This window comes from Amphiprion ocellaris, chromosome 12 (genome assembly GCF_022539595.1).
Source record: "Amphiprion ocellaris isolate individual 3 ecotype Okinawa chromosome 12, ASM2253959v1, whole genome shotgun sequence".
Classification (NCBI taxonomy): Eukaryota; Metazoa; Chordata; class Actinopteri; family Pomacentridae; genus Amphiprion; species Amphiprion ocellaris.
The window spans coordinates 30687692-30715671 of NC_072777.1; the positions used below are offsets into that span (position 1 = coordinate 30687692).

The window sequence follows — 27980 nt, forward strand, 5'->3', positions numbered from 1 at the left end:
TGCCAACAGCAAGGTCGTGCAAAATTCACACCCTTAATTGGTACACGGCAAATCTTTTTCTAGCACCCAAAATAGTATGCTAGTATGGATAATGCAAGGTCTTCAGGACCTGGTAAATTGTAATTATCATTGTGTATCAGCTGTTTTCAGCTTTGTTTAATGTTGTCTGGAGTCTCAAAAAAATGTTAAATGTTGACTAAGGTGTTTCTATCTCCCATGAAATTCTTTGTCAGGAACCACCTCAAGCCAGCAACAAAACCCATTATGAAAATTGTGGACGTTTGTTTAAAACTTGCCGTTTCCATTCCCCTATTCAAACGCGATGCTTCAAAATGCAAATGAAACTACTTGATGGAAACCCGACTGAAGTCTGTCTGAGTGTGTGGAAGCACCCACTCCAGTCTATTCAGCCTGTGTGAATGTGAATGAATGTCGGAGTCTGGAGACCCTGCAGAGAAAAATATCCTGATCGACTCCACCGCCGAGACCACGCAAGAGCACGCTAATCTGTTGGCATGACAACTGGAGTGGAATATTCGCTTGGCCTAGAAAATATGGCAGTGAAGAAAAGATGAATGAGCAGCGAGATATGAATAAAAAACAGCAACATAAGCCTTCAGACAGCGTGAGCGCTTTAATTACAGACCCCACTGTTTCTGCAACAGCACAAAGTCCTGTCTCATCAAATAACCGTCTCCATGTGCATCCTGTCCCTAAAAGGCCGACGATGCAGACTCTGTAGACCGTAACTTATATTCACACTTTAAATCCACTATATGTACTGTACAAGTCAGGCGTTTTTTTGTTCTCTTTTCACCTAATAAAGTCCTAAACGCCTCTGACAGCCCACAGAGGTCAGCTGGGATGGCCGAAAGCAACGACGCCGCATCCGGGTGCCATGAAACAAGTCTGAATTTATGGTTTAATTCCAGCTGAAAGCCTGCGAAGAGAGAGCAAGTGTGGGGTTTCTTTTACGGCTGCTCTGCATGATCGCATAAAGCATTTAAGAGTTTCCTTACCCCCTGAGAGCTAATGCTGACTGAGCCTCTGAGAAAGCAGTGGGAGATCCTGCAGAACTGAGAGGTTTAATTTGGGTCCACGTTCTCTCAAGTTTTACATTCAACCAACACCTGCATGTGTCGTTGAGCTGGATGGACGAGGAAGTCCTACTTTGATATTAACACAGAGTTTAAGAGGTGTGCTAGTGGTCTGAAGGTGTTACAAACAACGTTTCCAAAAGTTGTAAAGATGTTCTGCTGTTCTTACATTGTCTCGCACGCTGCTGACTAAACCTCCAATCACTGAGACAAGATGTAAAGCGGAACAATAGAAATGAATAGAGGGAAGTCCATTTTCTTACATTAGCGAGACAAAGGAAAGTAAAAATAACTGATGATGTGTCCACAGGATCCATCAATCCTACGCTCACCATTATTTGTCTATGTAAGCAACCGTGTATTTTTGTAGCGCTGCATTGCATTTCAAGAGTCGGGGCATCGTATTGGCTGCTCCTTCTGTGCATAAGGTTGAAGTGTCAACTACAATATGCAAATCAAGGACATCTGATGTCACTTTCTGCCTCTGAAAACTTCAGCAAACTTTTAAACTAACCCTTGTCATCTGAAATAAAAACTGATTCTGGAGCTGAGTTGATATGCAGAGTAGAGTGAACAACGCAGACTTTGAACAATCAAAGTAGTAAAATATACTACAGCATGTAGAGCTGACATTTTTTTTGCACTTTGAAAAATGTTGAACATGTTGATTCCATTTTGTTTTCAGTTTTTGTAAAACAATCAGTGAAATTCAACATGAGTCCAGGAGCAGACAGTCCACAAGTAAAGGATCTGTTCAAATAGGTGCAGTGAGTGTTAGCTGTGTGGTTACTTTGCTCTTGTTACTGCTACTATTAGTACTACTACTGCTGGAAACCGGCGCAACCATTCACATCCAAAAACACCCCATGGGACATAGGAAATCTAGACTTTATGGTTTGATGAGGTGCATTTGGACAAAATTTCAGACCCGCAGGTACACAAAAAACACCTTAAAGGAAAGCATCAATTTGAGAAAATATAATACAGGAGGTCCTCGGTTTACGACATCCTCAACTTACGTTGTTTCGCCATTACTTCGGAACTGGTTCAGTGAAACTAGTTGGCGAGCGGAGCAGATGAATGCTCTATGTACAGTAGTTGCATGATGCTATAAGACCGCTTTGTTTACATTTGTTTACATGTAGCCCAGTCCACATTGGATTATGCTGCATTTGCTAACTTCATTATGGCTCCCAAGCGCAAGTCAGACTTACAGTTTACATTTTCCCACCGAGTTGTGTTTCAGTGTGAGTTAATGACTGTTTTCATTACTGTAGTCGTACAAATATGTAAACTGATCGATATCATTATGCACATAACGACTTGGTTTACATTTTCACCGGAGTTCCGACTTATGGCAAAAATCGACTTACGTCACACCGTAGGAACGGAACTCCGACGTAAATTGAGGACCCCCTGTATTAGCTTTCATGCCAGGAGAAGGTCCTCTAGACTGAGGATATAACATGTCACTTATTGAGCCTTACACAGACTCAGACTACTTCATTTGCTGATATTTCCAGTATTTATGCTGAGCAGAGATGACAGCATGATGCTCAATTTCTCATTAAACACCCACTAAAAAGTAAATAAGTGCAGTTCCCTAAATGTCAGAACATTCCTTTTAAACAAGATCTGATTTCAGCTTCAAGTGTGGCATTAAAGGCTTCAGAAAGAAGCCAGACATTCCTGTCTAGCTTGTTTTTCATGGGAATCTTGATCTGGGCTTAATGAGCATTCAATGGAATGTTTAATACCACGTCTGGAGCCTGAGGCCGTCCTCGTCCTCGTCCTCCTGAAGCTGTGCACTGCGGTAAACATATTAGAGGAGTCAAACTTTGTTGACTTTCACTGGTGAGTGTGTGCAGGCATGTGGGGAGGTCTGGTACAGGGATGGAACAAGTATTCAGGTCCTTTTGAAGTAAAAACACCACAATGTAAAAGTCCACCAGTACAAGCATGAAAAAGTAAAAGGAAATAGCAGCAAAGTAGCTAAAGTATTGCAGTTAAAGTCCTGGTTTGGTCCCTGCTACTGATATATTATTATTATATGTGTCATTTTTAGATTATTAATCGTGAAGCATCATTGTGTTAACAGTATGTTACTGCTGGAGCTGCTGCAGATTTAGCTAGTTTGAACTACTTCATGTCCAGTTTTCCACACATATGGGACAGTAAGGACCTCCTCGACCTTCTCGTAAGCTCAAAAGCTGTGTTATTGCCACAATTAATGGCAGCAGAACTGTGATTTTATACTTACAAGCAGAAACAAAAGACATATTTGCAATTTGGAACAGAGTAAGTTTCCATCTTGGACAAAATTTCAGATCTTGCTTTCACTCACTGTTTTAAGTTTCGGCACAATAGATGAGGGAAGGATTGAAAAATGGTAAATCTTTTTAAAACAGTTTAACAGATTTTGCCTGTGATTTTGGTAAATTACAGATATCTAGTCAAACTACAGAAAAAAAGGATTAATTTACACGATGACTTTAAATAAACCAAAAACCTGGCCAAAGCAATGTCCACATCAAAAATCTGCATTTTTACAAATATTAGTTGTTAGTTTAGACTATAAACTTACACTGGTACACTATATTTAAATCAGCTGAAAATATCATTATTTTACAGATATTTGCCAGCATTTTCACAATTTATTTATTTATTTTTTTTACAGCGTCTGAATGTTACAATAATCCATGATTTTTTTAAACGTATTTTCTCTTGCTGCAATATTTTTGCAAGAATTCTTGTTTCTGGTAGTGTAGATCATTCTCCATAATAAATTATACCGTAGAGCCTTTGCCTTAATGTGTATTACAGTTTGGCAAAGTACAATTTTATGGAATTTGTGTCAGGTTTTAATTCTTAATATGTAAATTACTCAATTAAACTCATACCATAAATAACACTGCAGGGTCCCCAGTATTTACACCAATCACAATGTGCTATATGAAAACTGCTGACTGAATTGATGAGTTTATCTTGTTTTTATCTTGTATATTGCATGTTTGAGATTTTATTTATTTGTCTGAATTTCTTTCCCCGATTCTAATGCATTGAAACTGACATTGAATTGATAGGTTTTGCAAAATGCTATGGGAATAAAGCTATTACCATTATTACTAGAAGGTGGAGGAGATCCCAACTGACTATTGAATGGGCTGATAACTTGTGGTTTAGATAACTGTAGTGAAGCAGAAAGTACAACATTTACCTCTGAAATGTAGTGCAGTGGAAGTATAAAGCGACATAAAAGTAAATTGTACATGATTTAATGTACTTTCCACAACTGGTCAGTCAATCTCTCAATCAGCCAAAGCATGATCCAATAAATCAAATAACTGGGCAGAAGCACTCGGAGCTCATGCTGCGAAGACGGGAGATAAAAGCCCAGAGTGCGACTGAAGATGGAAAAAGAGAAAAAGAAATGAAGACAGAAAGATAAATTGAGGAGGCAGAGAGATTCAGAGCACAGCGAGGAGCTTTTAAAAATGCATACGTCTCCATTTGGCAGAGAGGGAAAAAAGAAAAAAAAAAAACTTCCCAGCATCGAGGAGGCTGAAGGTGAGCTCGAGCATTAACACTCGAATTGTCTGAAAACACAAGTGAAAGTGAAAAAGGAAAAGAGGCTGTAGAGATGCCCCGAGGCTGAGCTGCTTCTTCCCCATGATGCCATTTAACTGCTGCTGCTTACTGAGGAACCGGCATGTTTACACATGATCCATTTTACAGTTGAAGGCCATTAGATTAAGTGCAGCAGAACCCGATAGTGTAGATAACACACAGAGCTTCCTATCGCTGCTACAAATCATCCATCAGTCGGCTCGATGACCCAGAATATTCTGCAGATTTCTTGACTTACATGTGCTTCAGCCTCCGTCTCTAATCTGTCAGACCTCCGAGGGGAATAACGCAGACATTTAGTCTCCTCTGGGAATCCACACAAACAGAAAGCCTTTCCATCAGCCTAATCCTCCAGCAATAACTTACATTACAGCAGTCCCTGGGTTTAAGGCTTTCAAGGTGAGCAAAGCTGAAGGGAAGAATCGAAATCCAGTCTGAAAATCCAGAGATGAAGTTTTTCAATCAGACATATGAGACTTTAAAACATCTTGACGTGTCTTTTGGAAGAATCTAAGTTGATGCAAAGTGAAGTATAAAACTCTGGCCAACTCATTCTTCTGACATTTCGTAAAATTGACCAATAAAACAGACATTTTTACAGATGAAGCACATGTGTAGATGAAAACACTACATGCCATTAGTTTGGGCTAAATCAGTTTCACCTGCTTTTGAGTCTAAAGAAATCCAATAAAAAGATCAATCCAAGTAAAGGTTTGTTGCTGTCTTCCAAAACAGCCCATTTACGTATTTTCTGGTTTTATTGTTGGTTGTCTCTATTTTTAGGGCAGCATTATCTTCTACAACGACTACAAGTGGTTACGTCACTGATTTATTTGGGCTTTAAATGATCTGGTTGAGGTAAAGGACAGGAAGAGCTCACTGTCCAAAATCAGATTTGACCAACAAAAATCTACATCCCTACATGGATGTTTTTCCTTTCCGACTCAAATAATCTCTCTGACCTCGGCCTTGAACTATTTTGCAGTGATGAAACACAGTAGCCTTTGATTCTGGGAAGTAGTTTTAAAGAAGTTCTGGTCAGATAAGTAAACCCTGTCTCGTAAAAATGACATTCTAATACAACTAAACTCAATTATGTTTTGAGGGAAACATATTTTCTGCCCATTTACTCTCACAAATCTTATCAACATTCATTTCTTTCCATAAATTTCTTTGCTTTACTGTCTCTTCTGTTCAGTCAACCCATCATATATTATGTAAGGCAGTTATTGATCTCTCGGTAATCCAGATGAAAGAAAAGCTTTAAACATATAGTCAAAGAGTCATACTTTACCCCAAACTGTGATATTTTCCTAAATGTAATGACATAGCAAGGAAAAACTGACACTTAAATCTCAGAATAATGGTCCAACAAGCAAACCCCAATCAAGTAGATGAAAGGCCTATTGAGGACTTATTCCACCACCTCACCTCCATGCTCCCAACCCTTCCTACATCACAGTTTTACCTTTCAGGAAGAAATTCTGATTCTTTCAAAATAAGGATAGAATTTAGTTGTATAAGAATCTAGTTTTGGGGGGACTGACGACAGTAAGATGACCACAAAAACTGTGTCTCAATTCAGGGAAGAGATTCTCCAAAGAACGAATCAAGTCCAGCAAAGGTAGTAGTCTAAGTAGTCTAGTAATCTTGCATGGCCAGACCAATCTCCACAGCTGTGTCAGCTCTGAAGACTAGTCTGGTTGCACCTAGTCATCCTTCTGCTAAAGGTGCAAGAAATTCTGGCTTGGTTGCATTTCTTAAAATAAATCAATCATCTTGGGTATCTTCAGTTGAGTTGAAACCCAGTGCATACATATAAAAGTGTACTCTACAGTGTTGCCTTGTTTAGGGAGTTTAACATGATTAGAAAAAAATCAAGTCATCACTGATGTCCAATGATTCTTCGGATTGGTTGGATGTTGGATCCTTTGTGGCCCAAGAAAAGATGGCTGCATTTGAAGTAGCCTTTTCAGTCGCACCACAAGACAGCTTCCCATCATCATGCACTTCGAATGCGCCAAAACAACAACAAATAGTGATTACTGGACCAGTTCTATGAGCATGTATGAAATAAAACAATGTAGAGTTTGCTATATGGTGAATTTTACATTGAAGATGGTGATGTTAGAGAAGACTGCTAATCAACAAGGGTATCAAAAATGTTGTCTAATGGAAGGAAGGAATCAGTGTTGGGACTCACACAGCGGTTTTGTCATGTTCCACAGAACTATTTACCCCATAGTAAGTACTTTTTTCTTCTTCTTTTCTAATGGAAGGAAGGAATCAGTGTTGGGACTCACACAGCGGTTTTGTCATGTTCCACAGAACTATTTACCCCATAGTAAGTACTTTTTTCTTCCTGAAAACAGCCCATGAAGCTTTTCTACAGGGGCTGTTCATGCAGTCGGAAGATGCTCACAGGTTCCAACTCATAAACTGGCCCGCAAGTTCCTGCAGAGGAAAACGGTCTTCAAACATGGCCTTGAATGAATGCAGCCTCTGAACTAAGACACAGCTATAAAGAAGTAGCTTCTGGCTTTGTTTCATGCCGTCTTAAACCACACCACATACCGGGAATAAGCTCCCACAACACTGCAGGTTAGCTGCAACTTTTACCTCTTTTAAAACAAGACTAAAGACTTTTCTGTTTGCCTCTGCCTTTCATTAAACCAAATCTGATGTTTCTGAACATTTTAAACTGCACTGTAAATTAAACTTCCCATTTTACGTTCTACTTTTAATTGTGCTGAAATGTAACTTTTTACATTTTACTCTCTGTCTTGATGCTTTTTATGTTTTATTAAAAGCACTTTGAACTGCCTTGTTGTTGAAATGTGCTAATCTTGCCTTCCTGGTGCTGTCCTTGGTTTTAATAACTTGCTTTTTTTGCAGTCAATTGCTGCTAAACTGGCTGAAGCCATGTAGCTATATCTAGTATATATCCATTATTGATGCATACTCAAGTTCCAGAACAAAGATAAAAATATGAAGTGAAGAACAGCTTAACGATAAATACCTCACATCAGCATTAGCATTATTAGTTGCATTTTGTCACTGTTAGCAGTGGATAAAATAAGATTAAAGCAATGTTTAAAGCACCTAGAATTTCAATCAGATTTTTAAAAAAAAAAAAAAAGAAAATTGTTAGTTTTTGGTTTTTCCAGTGAAAATAATATGGTGCACACACACAAAAAACCTATTTGGTCACTGATGAGTAGCTAATATTTGTTGGCCTGTCAAAAATTTAAATCAGAAATGCTTTTAATTGAATAATTCTAAATTGCACTGGATTGTAAGAACAAAGAAAACTGACACAACACAAGAAGGCTGAGTGTGTGGCTAGAAGAGGCAGTGAAGCAGAAGGTTTCTGCATATATGTGAGTGCATTTCTATGCATACATGAACTGCATGTGTGTCTCTCATGGATTGGCCGGTGCTGGTTGTCATGGTTATCTGGCTATACTGTGGTTACCTCGGTCACCATGGCGCCCAGCATCCCTCCTAAAGGTTTCTGAGCCACGCCAAAACCCAAAAAAACCCCACCGTCACACACCCTTTTCTCTTCCCACTGAGCTTCTCCTTGCTCCTCTGATTTCACCTCCATCCATCTGCCTCCCGTTTACAATCCACTCTCTCTTCTGCTTAGCTTTGCTTTTTCTCACCATCCCCCTCTGCCTCCCCCCTTGTCTCTTATGTTCTCTCATCTCATTTCCCTTCTCTCCCACTCTTTTCCTTTCTGTCTCTCTCGGTTTCTCATTTTTCCATCTCCGATCTCGTCCTTCTTCCTCCCTCTCACTCAGCTCTAATAAGCTCACCTCGTTAATAATACAGTTACTGTGCCAAGCCGTCCGTCTCCCATTTATAGTTCGCTGAAACTCTGATCAGTGGCTCTACACACAAACTTCAATGCAAAAGTGATGAATCTGCATCGATGTAGCTTCTAAGTGAGTACTCGTTGCAGAAAATCTGATTTGCGAAACAATATTGCTTTAAGGCCTTAAATCATTTTTTGTGCAATTTAAAGCTCTTTAATCTCTGCAAATGCACAAAGTGTGTTTTGTGTGTTTGTGTGTCCCTGGTGGCAGCAAAGAATAGGTGTGAGGCACAACCAGAAATGTGCGAGACTGTGTTTTTTCCTGCTTTTTTCTCTAGATTGCAAATCAAACGCTGATATTTGCGAGTTTGGTGGTCTGTGAGGTTGAAAAGACTTGAAAATGACACTTTTGGTAGAAAAGTGAAGCACAAACGTGGCTAAAGCAGCAGATTAGGGTTAAAAACATGCCAGAAAACTCAAGCGAAGTGGGCGAAGCTGCACCTTTACTCCTGCGCTCTGCTTCCTTTGTAATATTTGAATATTTGCTAGACCGATCCTCCCACTTTGCTCTTTTCTTTCCCTTTCTCGCCGCCCAACTGTGAACGCCTCCAGCCTCCCGTGGAGCCGTCGGGGAGCTCGTCCAGGCCGTGATAGTGACACCGAAGCCCCATAAAGCTGCTCCACAAACCCCTTCGAGACCTGGCCAAACCAAAAGCTGCTTAGTGGGGCAAAACTCTGGCTGAGTCCCTTAAAGCTGCACTAATCAGAGCTGTTAGTGGAGGAATCGCCAAATGTATTGCACGACAGATTACAAGGATGTCTCAAGCTAAGATTGATGAATTAATGGAAGGTGGTTAAAATGATAACACGCACAGTCCGCTGAGGTGAAAAACCTCTTCTCATGGACGTCACAAAGCATGAGGGTGTTGCACGCCTGAATGCAACAGCTCCATCCGGCACAGTCACATCTCAACAAGACAAAGAGCAGGGAAGCTGTTGCATATCTGAGCATGCGTCTTTGTAGCGCTCTGCAACCATGACGGCAGGCGTCGGCCACCGATGCAACAAGCCCCTCAGAGCACTTTGACTGGAGAGTGGCAAAAAAGGAAGCGAGAGAACAAAAGAGCCTCGGAGGCGCCCAATAAGAGGGCTGCAGATCCCCGAGTGGCAAATATAACACAAGCGTGCCACTGTCAGTCCCTCTGTGCAAACTTGGCACTGCTCCTCTATAGGCCATCAATGCCCTCTGCTTCTCCCAGGAGCACTACACTTTTTCCAGCACAGCTAGCTGACACATTAGCATGCAGCCCCCATCCCCCTGCAAGGGCAAAGCAGCCTCTCACATCACACACAGGATCGCTTCATACGCAGCAGCAGCAGCAGCAGCAGCTGGAGATCAGGATGCTGAGGGTAGATTTTGTGCAGATGCTGACAAAAGCAAACCAGACATGGGTGACTCAAACATTCACCAATTAGTGATGGACTTCTTATCAGCACCTCGGAAGCCTACCTGACTTTGAACTCGGTGAGCTGTGGCTGCGCCCCCGGTTCAGCACAGTAGATCTGGGGGAAGTAAAATCGATGCGACTGAAGGTTGATGTCCATGTTGTCGCTGCACAGGTCAGCCCGCGAAAACAAAAAAAACAAACGCCTGTATCTGTCTTCCTTTGTCTCTCCTGAATTTGACACTTCCACTAAAGGTCAGAGTTCATCGGCAGCATTCCAGCATTCACCTTCGCAGAGCTACCACCGCCATGAAGGCATCCCCCTCCTCTTCATCACCTCCGCCGCCCGGCACCGAACAGGCACACTAACCTATTTCCCCACTAGCAGCCACTGTACACTCAGCAGCTGTGAGAACAAAGATGACTCCAGGAAAAAAGATGCTGCTGCCTCCTGACAGAGAAAGAAATAAAAAAATATCCCAGCTCTCAGTCAGTGAGACATTCTCCAGTAAGCAGAGGTAATTAGCGGTAAAATAAAGTGGAGCTTTAAAAGCGAGATGCTGCTCCTGCAGGAGACTGAACGAGAGATGAGAGTCCTTTAGGTTTTTTTCTGCTCCACAGGGTGAGATGGAGATGGAGAGAGATTCCCGGTGCTGTGAGGCGTTGCCCTCGCTCTGCCTCTCCTCTCTCTGTCTCATTGGATTACCTCCTCCCTCCACTTACCCCCTCCTCCCTCCTGCCTCCCCTCCCAGCTGTGACAGGAGCGATGGGCTGCCAGCCCCGGAGGCTGCCGGTCCTGCCCCTCCTCCTCCATCCTGCCCCTCCATCCTACCCCACCCCGCACGTCCCACCCCCCCGGCCGCCTCTTGATTGGCCGAGGCGAGGATGCGTAAATCTGGAAGGAGAGGAGGAGCGACGTATTTTAATTCATCTGATGGCTCCCGTCTTTTTCTCGTGGATGATTTGAGGCGGCGTGTCGGGTTTTGGGTGGAGCTCCAGATGCACAAAACACTGAACACACACACACACACCAGCATGTACAGAACACACAATGGTCTGACTGCTATTATGGGATGTTCAGGTGGAGAGATAAGCAACATGGTGCCTCAGGTAAAGCTAAACTACTGGCAGAAGAAAAAGCATGCTGCATACACTGTAAAAAACAAGAAAAAACATAACAGCTTTTCAGTGTAATTTCATTTGAATAATTTACTGTTGTTTTACAGATTTTGCAGGTTTTTTGGTAAATTACAGCTAATAACTAGTGCATCACAAAAAAGTAGTATTTGACATGTTAATGAAAGATTTTGTTATTTTTACAGATATTTGCTGGTATTTGGGGGCAAATGTTAAGGATTAAAAAAATTTCCCTGTTTTGTTAAGTGAGAACTAATGACTAGTACAATTACCCCAACATATTAATTTACATGTTAACTGTGAAAAAACAAGCCAAAACTGTAAATAATATCTACATTAAACATCTGTATTTTTATGGTAATTAAATCCACAAAAAATACTGTTATTTTGACAGACATTTGGTGGTATTTGAATGAGAAAATATATAGATTAAGGATTTAAAAATTGCAACAAAAAAAGAGATTAAACTGTAATTCTACTTTTCCCCTATCTTGTTAAATTACAGATATTATGTTGCAATATCACAGAATAATAATACATGTTGAATATAAAAACAAAAGCCCAAACTGTAAATAAATCCAACATTAAGAATCTGTATTTTTATGAAAAGTAATGTGTTTTTACATTGTGCGATATTGTGCAGATATTGGCTGTCATTTGAAAGAAAAATGATGTGTATGAAGGGTTGAAAAATGGTAGATCATTTGTTAAACTCTCATTTTCCTGTTTTGTTAAATTACAGATAACTTGTAAAGTCAGACAAAATTAAGCTAAAATTATCAACGTTGTTATAGAAATAAATATTAAATTGTTCTTTTACACCATGTGACTGTAAATTTATCCTGTATTTAACTAAGCTAAAAAATATTATTTTTACAGATATTTGCCGTTATTTTCATTTTTCAGTCCCTCCAGGAATTTGCGATGTTTCGATCACAACAATTAACGCAAATTCAACCAATCACCACGAATTCTGTGCGACCTTGCAATTTTGTCCAATCACCGCAACTTTTCCACAATTTTGGCCCGTGAGTTCCACCAATCATATCAGTCCCAAGCGCAAATGTAATGCACAAACTCACTTCCTTGTTTCTGGTCCGAAGACGCAGACATGTCTGATTCTAATGTCTCTCATTTACCAACAAAAATTACTGCTAAAGACCATGAAAAATAATTAATTCCCTGATGTTCTTCATGAAAGCAGAGGTAAACTGTTTTGCAATATTGTGGTGGAATACAAACGAAAATCATCGATTGACAAACACTCTTCTACCGCTAAACATATTAGGAGAACAGCTGAAACAAGCGGACCACAGACCAGACAAATCACTGCGACATCCAGATCTGCTGGAGCACTGAAAGAATGAAGGAAAGTTAGATTAATTAATTGAAGTGACAAGCTGTGAGCGTTTGTGTGAATACATGTGTGTCAGGATGTGAAATTAACTTTTTAAGCCACTGACATATGTCCAAATATGATTCATTTAATAGTACATGATCATTTTGTGCTTTAAATCTACCAACCACCTCATGTTAAACCAGTATCTGGCTGCTAGTTTCCCACCGTAATATATCAGCTTGTGTAAATGGGTTGGAATGTTACAGAATTAGTTTAGGAATAAATATTGTCAATTAAAATGTTGAAACGTTCTAAAAACTGAAAAAATTTAACTTTTTAGCAATTGTCACTGTCTTGCAATTTCATCGCAACAAATACACTTAAAACATTGCAACTTACATCGCAATTGTTTCAAAAAGCTGCCATGAATTCATTTTAGGCATTTTAGGCTGCAACGATCTCGAAAAAAGCCCACAAAATCCTAGAGGGAATGATTTTTAAAACACTTTTTTAAATTTTTAATTTCCTCTTGTTTTTACCACACCATTGCTGCCAGATTTTTATCATTTATTATAAACATTTTTTACAGTACAGTATATCTGCTGTAAACTGCAAAAAGTGAATTTAAAATGGTCCAAAAACAACCAAATGTGAGCATACAGCAGCAGCCTCATCCCTGTAATATTCTGTGCTCCTTCTCTTCAGATGAATATAGATTATAAGCGATGTATAGAAAGCAGCCGTAACACTAATCCTGCAGCAGTTACCAGTAAATCCCTCCATATTTATTGCACATCCCTCAGACATCCCAGTAAATAGACCGACCCCTGGTCTCTTTCTAGTACAGCTGAACCTGCTCACTTCACCCACATCTGTCCTGCTGTGTGCTGCCAGGAGGCTCTTTCATTGATTGGACTAACTATGGATCTGTTGCCTGACATGGTTTGTTCTGTAATCGGTGCCGACTGCAGTGGAAGTCGCAGTTTAGTGCAGTTTACTCGCCTGCTAACGACTGTGATTCTGAATGAAAATAAAAATTCATCCTTGAATATCTGTGTCATGCTACTTCACATGTATTTGCCAGAAACTGGGGAAAATAATATTTACTGCAAGTCTGATGCTAATATATGCTTGCAATGAGTTGCATCATGCAGCCTCCTCACTGGAATGAGGCCGTTCTCCAGAACCAAAACTATACAGCACAGATCTGAAGGAGCAGTCCAGTGATTTTATAGGGGAAGTTAGCAGGTTTGCAAGAAGTAAAAACACAAAACTGTAATCAAAATCACACAGCTTCATTTTTCAGCCCCAGAGGTTACTTGAACATGACATATGGCGCTTTTCCACTAGCACCTACTTGGCTCGACTCTACTTGGTTTGTGAGGTTTTCCATTAGGACGTACCAGGTACGATTTTAGTATCTACTCAGCCAGGGTTCCAAGTGAGCTGAGTCGAGCTGATAATGTGACATCTGCAGAGATGACAGGGACTGACGACACACAAGAGCAACTCCTGCACAAAAACCAAACCTGGCATTTAAAAAAAAATTTAGAAACTGTAAGCAGTGACGGTGCACATTGCTCTTCACGGAACTCTCTGTTCTTCAAAATTTGAATATGGCAACCAGACCTGTACCGTGGGCGAATGAAGACATCGAGACTTTTCTGTCTTTGGTGGTGAACCAAAGATTTACAGAGGGAGCTGGACGGTGCGACTTGCAATGAGAAAGTATGTCTCCGAGCAGATGGCTGCCCATGGATACAGTAGGACAATGAAGCAGTGTTGGGAGAAGCTGAAAAAGCTCAGGTCCATCAAGGACCACAACGGCCGGAATGGGTCAAACCAGAGGTGTTGGAAGTGGCTTAGCAAAATGGGCACCGACTAGCAAGCAACGGGAGGGAGGGTGGCCTTGACTCCACCCCTGCATTATTCAAGACCATGTTCAAGGACAGTGAGCGTTTTGTGACTCCACCCACGATGAGGTAATTGTAATGGAAAACAACCTAAATCGAGTCGAGTAGAGTCAAGCCGAGTAGGTGCTAGTGGAAAAGCGCCTGTAGTTATAGAGGTCTACAGGAGCTCTGGGTGGATGGATGGGTCACAAAGACATCAAACTTTAAAATAAGAGGCTTCAGAGTGAACGTTTCTTCCAACCATGACTGTTCCACAACCTTGACCACGCTTTAAATGTAAAACTAAGTCTTAATTTTTGACCCTCTGTGCAACCGTTGCTATATGGAATAATGCACTGCAACATATTATATCCATCTTAATCCATTTAGCTTCCTAAAAATGACCATTTTTATTTATAAAACGCTCAAAAATCTGTCAAATATGTAAAAACTTTTATGAAGCAAGCAAAGACTACATCTAACAGTTGGATTTTGTCACCACTATAACTGCATTTTTTCAGACAAAATCAATCCCAAAAGCTTAATATTAGCCTAAATCTCCTTTTAAGGATGGGTTTTGCCATGTGTAAGTAAATTGTGGCGTTTCAGCTGAAATCACACACCACAGTGGACAATATTAAATCAATACAGGGCATTCCATCCCAATTAAACAGTAGCACGCTATCTGCACCATCACTTTCTGTGACACTTTTACTATAACTGATTGAGTGACTGAGGACCGTGGCTTTAAAATAGGCTGCATGTAAAACATCCGCGGACCATAATTTTCTAGCTTTTGAAATTGATATTTCTTTGTGTGTAGTGGAGAAAGTGACAACGTGAGCAACTGATAGAGACATAAAAATGATAAAAACGTGCAGCAGGCTGAACAGATCGGATCAGGGGTCACAGATGGAAGCAGGAATGATTTTACAGTAAACAGATGAGGACGAGTACAAAAAAATATCTGAAATTGGAGATTTGGGAAGGCACAGAGGAGCAGACAGATGGACGGACAGGTAGAGTTAAACAGCTCGGTGGGATGGAAATAAGCTGCATGCAGGGAGAGTGGGTGAGGAAGGGGGAGGAAGAGGAAGGGTGAAAGGACATCCAGACACCACTTACAGTGCTTATCCCTCCCCCATCACTTCCTGTCTCAGGTTAGATCATTGCAGCAGATTGTATACTAATGCTGAACCACACAGCTTCACCTCTGCTGGGTTTATATGTGTGTGAGATTGAGAAAGATAGCGGAACCTGATTGTTAACGGAGGGATGATCTTCAGCTTTGGGGTGAAAATGGGTGAATCACATAAAGCAAAAATGGAGAGAAAAATCATGCTTCATAAGACTATATCTGGTAGGAAGCTGATTACACAGTCCTTTTATTCTAACAGCTTTAGTTTAATTTGTTTAACAATTTAGTGTTATTTTGCAGATTTTTTTATATTTTTTTGGTGAGTTTAAAGACCTCTGACACTATCAGATAAATCTGATTCGCTCACACTCAAATCTGAAACAAACACACACACGTGCAGCGGCAGTGCACACACACACACACACACGGTCTGACTCACTTTAATTAGACCCAACACCAATGAGAGCTGGCAGAGATGCAGAGGGGGAAGGGAGATGGCGAGAGAGGAGGAGGCAGTGATTCCCTCATTCACAAAGATTTGATTATCCTTCTCTGAAACACACTCAGTCTGTGTGGATCAGCCTCTGGACGCCTCACTGTGCATAATTATGACTCATAAACCGACTACTGTCACCCAAAACGCTCTGTTACTACTCAGATGCACAACAGAGGCGAGACACACGACCTCACACCTGACTCTGGCTGCATCACAACGTGCAGCCTCTCTCTGCAGTTTGAGCTGCCGTTTGTCAGACTGCATTCAGACAAATGTGTTAACACAGATATGATGTGGCTGCAGTATCGTGCACGGGCATCATTATGCAGTCTGAGAGCGTCTGCAGAAGATAAATATATCCAAGCGAGTGGAAGAGCATTAATTTAGTCTGAGTGAGCAGAGAAGCTAAACAACACGCTGCCACGGTCTGCTGCTTCCTGTCACAGACGTACAGTCTCCTTTTTGCTCCATTAACAAAATCTTTCTTTAAAACGATGAAGTCGGAAAGTGCAAAAATAAACGAGACATCGATGACGGATAGAAAAAGCATCACAGTTTTTGCAGAAACTCTCAGTTATGTACTTAAATTAAGCAAAACTGCTTTGCCTGAGAGGAAACACAGTTGTTGATCTGTGGCAGAAACAAAGAACAGAACTGGACAACATGTCTGTCTAAAGTTTCAAGCCAGATTTTCAGCACTAAACCAAGATAATAGTCTTTCTGTTTCCTTAACCAAGTGCTGGGAGCTGCCTAACATTTAAATGTTGTCACTCAGAGTTGTCAAATGTGCATTGAAACTATGGATGCTAATTTTAAACATTTTCTCAGCTGACCCTATCCATTCATTAAATAATCACAATAAACTGTGTATGTTTTTCAATATGCTAAGGAATCCATTTTTAACCACTGACACTAAACATTTGCCATAAAACTGGCTTATTTACATGAGCCAGTCGCCTACAGGAATGCTTAAACCTTCAAGATTATCTTCCACATACAATGCCTGGCCAAAACTAAAAAGTCACCACCTGGATTTAACTAAGTAAATAGGTAAGGTCCCAAAGGATAATTACTGCAGTGATGAATACGTTTCAGCTGCAACAACTTATTTAACTCTAGCTGATGCAGTGAGGAGCTTCTCATTTCTGAAACAACCATGTTGGAAGACAAATCCTGTGGTCATGGAAATATGTTAATCTGTCTCAGAAGGGTGAAATTACTGGCCTGCATCAAGCAAAGAAAACAACTAAGGAGATTTTTGAAACTACTAAAATCAGGTTAAGAACCGTCCAACGCATTATTAAAATCTGAAGGATAGTGGAGAACCATCATCTTCAAGGAACAAATGTGGTCTGATGAGTCCAGATTTACCCTGTTCCAAAGTGATGGGGGCATCAGGGTAAGAAGAGAGGTGGATGAAGTGATGAACTCATCATGTCTAGTGTCTACCAGCCTGTGGGGGTTAGAGTTATGATCTGGGGTTGGTCAGGTTCAGCAACGTTATGTTCCCAAAGAATGAGGTCAGCTGACTACCTGAATATACTGAATGACCAGGTCTTTCCATCAATGGTAAGATCTTGGTAGCAAATTAATGCATCTCTGGACAGAAATAAATGCTGACATTGCACAAGCTTATCGAAACAATGCATCGACGATTGAGTGCCAAAAGCTAAAGGCTGTCCAACAAAATAATAGTGTGTGACTTTTATTTTGGCCGGGCAGTGTATATGAATACTGCCCAACAGTCATTAACCGCCACAGAAGTCTCTGTCATGGTGTCCATTCCCAGCTAAACACAATATTCTCTGCTCTACAACACAGCAACGCCTGTAGTACCGTCTGCTCAGGTCACTACAGTATTAAACACAGCGAACAAGCTGCAGCTATGCATCATTAAACAGTAAGAGGCTCCACCTGGTGGCACAACCCTGTACTACACCTAATCTACAGGAAATGTTATGATATGCGTTGACTTTCTTTAATGTCACTGTACAGTAGAGCATTTTGTTTCTCATTGTCTACCTTTTTAGCCAATATATCTTTTTTAGTTAAATTATCAATGGCAAATGAATCGACTGATGATAAATCATGAACACCTATGAAACAAAAATTCTTACTTGGTACTTTGACTTTTCTTGAGCATTTCGATTTCTGCAGCTTTATAATTCTAATCTGTCACATTTCAGATGGAAATATTGTGCTTTATACTTCACTACATTTATTGGATACCTTTATCTACTTTGCAGATTTTATTTAATAATGCAAAATGCAATCAACAAATAAATAACCATGGATTATCACTGAATAACATAAAACTTTATTGATCCTAGAAGGGAAGTTTACAAACTACCCAGCAGATAAACCTTTACTGACTTCATCATTAAAGTGATTAACAGATTAATGCATCAAGAAGTGGAATGCAGTAATATACATTATTCTGAAATATTCAATTCTGCACAAAAGGTACTTTTACTTACCTACCTACTTATGCTTTAAGCATAAGTTTGACACCCAAGTATACACTGAAATGCAGGACTTTTCCTACTTAAGTACAAGTGCCATGAGTGACCTCTTACACAACAACAGTTATTCAACCCATCGTATATATGAAAATATTTTTATAGCAGCTTTAACTAATCACCAGTTTAACACACGTGAAGCCTTGCAGCACTGAAACCTGATGTCAGATCTATTTTAAGGACCGTGTTGAGGAAACATGAGATGACCTAAGCCTTTATAACTTTCCAGGATGTCTGGAACAAAGCCAGAAAATACCTTAACTTTAATGCCGTAACTCTAAAAAGGCCGTAATCTAGAACTAACACCTGTGTGACTTCAAAGCTCACAGCTGTGCAACTGAGAACAATGAGCTCAGAGAGAAATCTGACCTGCAACAGCTGGACATAAACTAAGACATTTCCATGATTTAATTCAGCCAGCAGATGCACTGAATATTGGTTTTCAGTGTCAGACTGTTATGGAAATGCACATTTGAAGCCTCTTCTCCTGTTAGACCTACAACGGCACAGTGAGTTAGCATTAGCTTGCCGGTTAGCGTGACTGAGCATCGAGGGTCAGACCCAGTTCACCTCCATGTTTCTGTCCTTGCCCTGCATTCATTCAGCACACAGTTACTATTAACGCTGGTTTCCATATGGGTCAAACTCATACCACCAACTGCTGCTGTCAATACACATCAGGCAAAAGTGCTGATAGCCGATCGATAGAGGCCACGCTTCACTTTCAGAGAGTAATGAAACAATCTGGTCGGCACTGATGGAGCTGGTGGTGATGATCAGACTGCAGGTTGGACCACACATCAATCTGAGTGTCACACTTTATCACAGGGTCAGGCACCAGAACATTACAGTAAATGAGACTTAATATGCAGTTAGCAGATACACCTCCTAGTACTTTTGTAGTTATGTGCAACTCTTTGCATCTCCACTTAACAGATGATTAATAATTATAGGATTTTCTGCAGGATATTATGTCAACTTTGCACAGTCAATCGTAAAAGAGAAGCACTAATCAAAGCAAATAACACAACAATGTGGATTTTTTGTTAAAAAGGATTATTATGGGTATGGATATTGAATAATAAAGGATTATTCGATAACTGGGTCAATATATAATTGCAGGACTTTTTCTGACATAGTTAGCAGGTATCATAGTTGATATTTTTGTTGTTTTCAGGAATAAAATCAACATGGTCGCCTATAACCAAAGACCACATGGCATTTTTACAGAAAGATTCTTCTAAAATATTATAAATACAATTGAGTAAAATTGAAATCGAAAGTTATTTATAAAGATATTGTAGTAAACCTGTTGACATGCCATAAATCCACACTACTTTATATTAAATAACTCAGAAAGCCTTGGAGTCTGGCCAGTCTTTTCTTCAGGAGGAAATGACATCATGTGGAGCAGGTCATGTGATCTGGAATTAACACACTTCCTGGAGAGGTGTTTTTGTGATGGGGAACTTAGTTGAAAGTGATTTCTCAGACACAGATACAATTTGTTATTTTCCATATAAAATTTGATATATTGCCAAAAAAGGAATATCTGTCTGATTATCTCAATAAAAAGAACACAATCAAAACAATTATTGAATAAGCTCATTTTATTATTGTTTATCTAGTTAGAAGGTGGTTGTTATTAAATTTGGACAGTTATTTAGCTGACATTTAGTGATATCCAGTTATTTTTTATTAATAAGTGATTGTTTCCATAATAAATAATTCTGGAATTTGTAATGGCATGATCACAATGAACACAAAAAACATTAGTTTTTTTACTTTTAATAAAAAATGTATGCAAGATATATCTCATGGACTTCAAAAGTATCTCAATTATATATTGACTCTCCTATAATCTTATGTCAGAAACTGAAACTTTTGTTCTTAAAAGTCCTTCAAGTAGTCAAGAGGGGGGAAAAAAAGGTTTGTGGTCATTAGAGTGAAATTACAATGTTGATGACTGCAATTCAAGGTTCCACACTACGACTGTTTAGTTGCATTATGATGCATCATGTGACAATTTTTAGAAACAGTGCTCCAAGAACTGGGACTAGTGTGTCGTTCACGCTGGAGCAATCCAGTGTGTGAGGTGTAAGACCACAGAATTGGTGTTCTGCTGCACTTACTCTCCATTTTAAATAGACATTGATTCGGTTCTGTGCCTTAGGAAAGTTTCTTAATAAGAATTCAACAAATATGTTGTATTTTTTTGGGCCGGTATCAAATATCAGCCCTCAAACAGACCAATAACAGATATTTGGAAGAGATAAATGGTAAATGCAGGGATCCAACTTTTACCGTGGTGCTACCAGCTTTCTCTGAACATGATTTGCATGCACCCTGCTACTCACTCACAAAATTAAAGAAATGCAACATTTGAAGTGACTGTATCATCCACGGCAAACTCCTGTCCACAACACCCGCTGTAGCTGGTATCCTACTGTAAGTGCATCCTCTTAGCGCCTGTCTTTTCCTTTTACCTCCTGAATTCTTCACATCTTTCCCCAACCTCATGACATTTTCCAACAAAGTCAAAGAAAAGCGTTTAGAAAAAGAAAGAGAATAAAATTTTATGAACTACTTGACCACAACCCTGCTCTCTGACAGAGTTTATACGACTGAAATACTGCAAAAAAAGGAACCACATGTACAGTATGGTATGTACTGCTCTGGGTGGAGTGTGACTAATCTTGCCGGAAAAAATCTTTCAACATAAAACTCTCCCTAGAGCAGCATGAAGCAGGAAAAGATGATTATTTCAAATTATTTCTCTTAAAGAACAGCTTTACTTTGACTCTTCAATCTTTAAAATAAAACTACAACTTGTTATTTGTGTAAATTGGCTACTGGTTACAAAAACATTCATCAATAATGCATTAAGTATGGAAAAAATATGAATGTGTTGAGCTGTATATCAAACTTTTGGGCTTTTCAGTTGATGCCACAAGTGGTACAAGTGGAAAAAGTTATTCAGGAGCCCTGTGGTTTAATATGAGCACTACAGATGACTAACTAAACATTTCCTGTAACAATTCATCTGTCTTGTTATATTAGCTGAAGCTCATTACAGATTCTGTGAGCTCCAGTTGACATCTTCAAATTGCCTGTTTGATTAGATCTACAGTTCAAACACCCTAAATATTCAAATTACATCGATGAAAAACAGTATAAAGCAGCAACATCATAATGGAAACTTCAGATTGTTGTGTTTAAGAAAAAGATGGCAAAGTTGTGAGTCATTTTAAAGGTTTTCAGTTAAATGTGACTCATGGAGGAGTCATGGCATAGTTCACTGTACTGAACACATGAGCCTAGAGTTAGTTAGTTTGTAGGATCAGACCAGCAGAATGACAGAAAAGACGCTTCTATCTTTGCAAATCAGACTGTTAATCAATAAGTGGCAGACTGAGAGGGTTGGTGGAGAAGAAACCAGGAGCAAGAGATAATGAACTTCCAGACAGACAGGCTCCATCAATACAGAGATCAGTCCTTCAAACCCAAATCCCAGACAAGAGTCTCAAACCGAAGCTTTACTGTGCCATGATTTTCCTCCAGAGACCTGCAGCACCTTCCACCTCTGCACAGCTGCACATGATCGAAGCTAATGCCACTAATCCTGACAAATGAGGAACAGATACAGTAACAGTGGCGGATTCAAGCTTCAGACTCCCTCAGTAATTAAAAAAAAACAAAACACATTTATAACTCTTTATCTTGGGATCATCCCTGATGGCATGAACGCAGATGATGTTTACCTCCTTAAGGATTTGCTGGCAACAAGTAAAAAAACCATCAGAAAACATTGGCTTCAGCCGTACCACAGCCCTCTTTGTTAATATTGTTAAGCAGCTGCATACTCCACAGCAAATGACCGACTCTATAAGACTCCAAAAAGACCAAGGAGAAAAACGACGGAGAGAATGGTCTGTGTATTTAGCCACTGAAACAGATAAACATCAACGACTGCTGTCATTGTGATACCCTGTTATTGTGATGCACCCTCTTGTGTTGTGTCTTTACTTTTCTAATTTACTTTGTTATTATCATTCCTTTAAAACACACACACACACACACACACACACACACACACACACACACACACACACACACACACACACACACACACACACACACACACACACACACACACACACACACATTTTTTATTTTTTTTTATTTTAATTCTCTTTTTTTGTAATTATTATTCTTGTTGATGTTGGGAATATAGTTCTCCTGTTCCTTGTTCTGTAAATGTTCCTTTAAAAAAAAATTTATATATATATTTTTTTTAAAAAGGCAAAACAGTATCACATATGATGATGTGTCAAGCATGATATGAATTTTCTCTTTAAACAAACACAGCAAACTACTCTGCAAAGCCAGAGCTTTGTCTGAAAAATCCACTCTAAGGTTTTTAAGATCATTTTGGATGATGTGACTGAATTTATATCCATCAACGACCTTTAAATTTCTTCCATATACACTTAGTTCCTTAAGTTTGCCCTCAAACTACAGTTTGTCTGACTTTGACCTCACATGTCTGAAGTGCAGCTCACTGCAGCCACTGACATCGATGCTTATTAGATTACAGAACAAAACAACCGTCTGCGTTCTACTAACATCCATACAACAACACAGCAGCAGCACATTTAAGACACAACCGGCTCATTTGTCTCCCTCACAATCAGTAAAGCAGTAAAGTCAATGTGCTTGCACAGTCTTGCAGATTTTACAATCAGAGGAAGTTACACTGATAAGCAGAGATGCTCACATGCATCCAAACAAGCCACAACAAACTGGACTGAAGCGGCGGCTTATTGTGAGTCACAGTCAATGTTGCCACCTACAGAGCAGCTTCACACAGCACACAACCCCTCATCCTGCTGTAAATCATAGCTGTGTCATTAGGCGACTGTCAGCACAAACAGAGATATACTTAACTTGATTGACTGGCAGTGATTTGGTCATATTTTTGCTCCGGTATTTTGTAGTCGGCACGTTTTACTATGCACTGATGAGGTTCACATGCTTCAAAATAGAAGAATGAAACTGTCAATGTATCAAACTACATCGTAAGGCTGGAGACAGAGCTGTGATGACATGGAAATGGCAGCGCTACAGAAAACAGTGGGTGTTGAAAAAGACACTGACATACAGATGAGTGACACATTAAAGGAAAAACCTACATACAGTGTCTTCGTAATGTTTTTGGCCATCAGAACAGCTTCATTCCTCCTTGGCATTGAGTCTTTAAGTCTCTGGAGCTCTAAAGAAGGGATAAACACCATCCTTCCAAAATATACTGGTGTTTATTAAAGGTGGTAAAGAGCATTGCTAAATATGTTGTTCCAAAATCTTGCAAAGAACCACTATGAAGTTTACTTATAGAGGAAACACTGCCGACGACAAGAGAGGATTGTTTTTCTTCAGCATGTCAAGCATAGATATAGATAGCATAGATATCTGTAATATTAATTAAGAGTTTTGGGCAGAAGTCTTGCACACCTAAACTATTAAAATTTAGAGCTTTAGAAATCAAATGACGTGAAGAAACGCTCAATTTTAAATGATAAAAACTGATCTGAGAGTAATAACATCTGAGCATTACTGCATTATGTTTTGCTTTCTTTTTTGTGAATAGACATTTCCACCACAGACAGATCAAGAAAAGGAGCAAACTGGTGCATAAAAATTCACAAGAATCCAGAAAATTAGGTGCTTGATGCTCATAATCTCTTAGGGGAGGATACTGAGACCGCCTAATCTCAAGAGAACACTCCTGGGATAGAAATATTCATTTTAAGGGTTGAAGATTAGAAAGAAATAAGACATTATTCTATTTGAGAACAATGTTGTATTGATTTTCAGTAAGTGTTCCTTTTAAGGGGACAAGTGAAGCCAACTCATGGCAGCAAATCACCCTCAGAGCATAACAAAGCCACCAGATGCCCTTAATGTTGGGGTCAAGGATTCATGCTTTTCCTCTAATTTGTCGCCTGTTTGTTGATGCACTGTTGCAGGCCGAGGTGGAACGTACGGATAGACACTTCATCAACAGCAGTAAGAAAATGGTTCAACGGAATGTTTGATGGTTTCACTTACATGCAACTTAAATGCAAATTGCAATGAAAGCAGATTTGGTTGCATGAACAAACCCAGCTGTATCACATTTCCTGAAAATGGAGCCCCTTTGTGGGGTCTCTATCCAGTGGAATCTGGTCCAGTCCTGCCTCTCTGAACCTTAACATAATGTGTATCAATCTTTCTTATTTATTCTTACTTAATGGGGAACTTAGTTGAAAGGGATTTCTGGGACACAGATACAATTTGTTATTTTCCGATATATTGCCAAAAAATCTATCATGATGATCTCAACTTAATAAAAAACACGATCAAAACTATTTTTGAATAAGCTCATTTTATTATTGTTTATCTAGTTAGAAGGTGGTTGTTATTAAATTTAGACAGTTATTTAATTGACATTTTAGTGATATCTTGTAATTTTTTTTACTAATAAGTGATTGTTTTCATAATAAATAATCATGAATTTGTAAAAACATGATCGTAATGAACATAAAAACTTTTTTTTTTAACTTTTGATAAAAATGTATGCAAGACATATCCCATGAACTTAGAAAGTCCCTCAATTACATCCTGACCCTGCAGCTCCATTCAGCTCCTGATCATGGTGAACCTGCTGCTGCTGCCCCACCCACATCCGTGTAGCAGCAGCCCCGCAGCTGATTGGCTGGGGGATGCCAGTAAGACTCCACCTGATTGGCTCTCCCACTTAGCCAGTAAAACCGGATGCCCACATCCCTCAGACAGCTGGATGCTCGGACGAATCCTCGCAGCTGATTGGCTCTGAGGCAGGAAGGTGTGTGAGCTCGTGTGTGCTTCTATCTGCTCACACATGTGCTCATTAACACACAGGATTACTTTGAACACGCAGATGCGGTTTAGCAGCTACACCGTGATGCCACAGCTCCACACGTGTAGTCTGGTTTCCATGACAACTCCTCCTTTTTTCTCCGCAGACAGCCTCCACGTGACGCCACGGAGCTGGAGTCAGGGATGCTCTGCGTGTTTACAGCTCTTAAAGGTCCTCAATCTGTCGGCCGACATGTGACCTGCGGGTCAATACCAGGCGGAGATGCACCTATTGTGCAGCGGCGAGGCGCACAGTGCGGATTAAAGTGCGCCAGTTAAGCCAGCAGCGCGCTAGATAATAGGATATTTAGCTTATTGAGGCTGTAAAACCCCAGAATACTGCGCAGCTCAGCCACAGGCAGCCTGCTAGAATCAGAGAGCAGCGCGTGGTTCTTACCTCATCTTCCTCCGCCGTGCGTCTGGATGAAATGTTTCCTCTCAGATCAGGGTTTCTCCTCCAAATAATAAAAACCGATCCAGCAGCTGCAGCACTTCTGGAGGGTTGAGGCTGGGGAAAAAAAAAACACAGCGAATCCTGGATGTGCAGATGTTGAGGGGTGAAGAAGGCGACAGGGTGTGGAGAAACGCTACACGGTTGCGCACAGTTTTCACGTCTGTCCGGTAAAAAGAAGAAATCTCCGTCCGTCAGGGCTGCGAGGTTCAACGGGAACCATCTCAGAGGGCAGCACGCCGCTTTCCGAAGGACAAGAAGCCGGGCGGAGAGTCTGACAGCGGCTTCTGAGGTGCCATTTTTTCCTGCCTCCAACCGCTGGGAGGCTGGATGGAGAGGGAGGCTGCTGAAATATTCATGTCCCGCTGCTTTGGCTGCAGCGCCCTCAGTGCGGTGATGGAGCAGCTGTGCAGGCAGGTGGACAAAACCAACTCAGCGTCTCCTCAGAGGGAAAAGTTCTGCAGAAATACACAATATATCTCCTTTAGTGTGAGAATAATCACACACCTACTGTCCTGCAATAACCAGAATCATTTCCTCCACAGCAAGCAGGTTCACAGGAATATTAGTGATGTGATTGGATATAAAACCACGATTACCACAAATACTTTAAGCCCTTAAGACCCCGCAGCAGGAATATTGTATTATTGCATGATGTGATGATGATGACGATCGTGCATTTTGAGGAGCTGTTGTGACCTGAAAAAGACCCCCAGGCCCTCATTTTTGAACAATATTCAAAATCCATGGACTCAGATGATTGTGTGCTGGTATTATATGCATCATGTGAAGGAAAATTTGTCTGTTGTACATTTAATATACTTTTAGGGCTGAACCAACATGCAAAAAGTATATATTTTGCAATACAAATAGTGCACATAATCTTCTACATTTTGTTGCACTGTATTTTGTGTATATCTCAGTATGCACAAGTAAATTCAAGTGATGGAAATAGGTTAACTACAGCACTATACAGAGACACTGAGCCAAGAATGTCATTGCATTGGCGTTGAATAATTAATTTATTGCCTCATATTAACTCAGAGTTTAATAATTTCCTCCAGGATGAATAAAGTAGATCTTATCATATGACAATAAAGCCTTTGAATCCCTCTGACAGATATTGCATTTGCAGTCACTACTTTTGTAACCACTAGGCCACATTTTGTCACTTCTAATAACTTTTTGATTACATTATGTGACGTCCTCTGCTACTTATTGTGGTTGGTAATGGACTTTGTACAGCCTCTGTATGTCTGGATGGCTCGTGGAGACCTTATTGATTACAGCTGGCTGAAGACTGAGCTCCAGATTCCACCTGGAAGTCATTTGGACTGATTGGCCTGGAGCTGCAGAGCTGCTCAGCCCTGGTTCTCCCCGCCTCCCAACTTGTTGGATTGGTCCACCACCACAACACCTCCTCCCACAAACCACACCTGTAGAGGATAAATCTACAACTAAACTCTTAATCGTGGTGGCTGGGATTTCATGAGACCAGTTCGCCCTGGTGCCTCTTTGGCCTCTTTTTGACCAAGCTGGTTCCAGAGCTAGTTTGGAGCCAGTGCCCAACTTAGCACCAGTTCTTTGTGTTTCCACCAACAAAACACCAGCTCCAGGCTCCAAAAACTGGTGCTTTTCAGGCACCAACCCTTCGCTGGGCCAGAGTTAAGAACTGAGTACGTCACAGGCTGGGGGTGCATATGACATCTGGTTATTTTGTTACATTCAGCTGACCCTAGAGGTTGGACTGTAACACCTTAGAATATTCTATAATTCACGGGTCAACAGTTCTCACTTCCCTGTGTGCAAACATTTCACCAAAACAGTTCCACTGTTACTATTCTACAGGGGCACCAGCACTGCATCCTGGGCTTTGCTCCACCCATAGCAAATGATAGTGAGATGCAGACAGACCATTCTACCCTACAGAATGGTCTGACTATGCATTACTAATGTGTGTAAGTACTTATGGTAAAATATAAGAATAAAATCACTTTATTGTAATCACACAAGGGGACATGACGAAAATAGAAGTAGCTGCCTCTGGATGATGCAATGAAACAAGCTAAATTAACAACAATAAATA

The 27980-nt window shown here is 40.3% G+C and overlaps 1 protein-coding gene across 3 annotated transcripts in view; it reads right to left on the bottom strand.

Moving 5' to 3' along the window:
• The window catches only part of evlb (Enah/Vasp-like b), a 59373-nt gene extending 33102 nt beyond the window's left edge, over positions 1–26271 (bottom strand). The window contains exon 1 of one of the 3 annotated variants that reach the window (XM_023295552.3): positions 25841–26271. In XM_023295552.3, coding sequence (XP_023151320.2) covers positions 25841–25845 — 5 coding nt within the window. In that variant the 5' untranslated portion in view covers positions 25846–26271. Of the gene's footprint in view, positions 1–10051; positions 10678–25840 lie in introns of those variants that run through there. The other 2 variants (XM_023295547.3, XM_023295538.3) reach the window with 2 other exon arrangements.
• Between the last annotated feature and the right edge of the window lie 1709 nt (positions 26272–27980).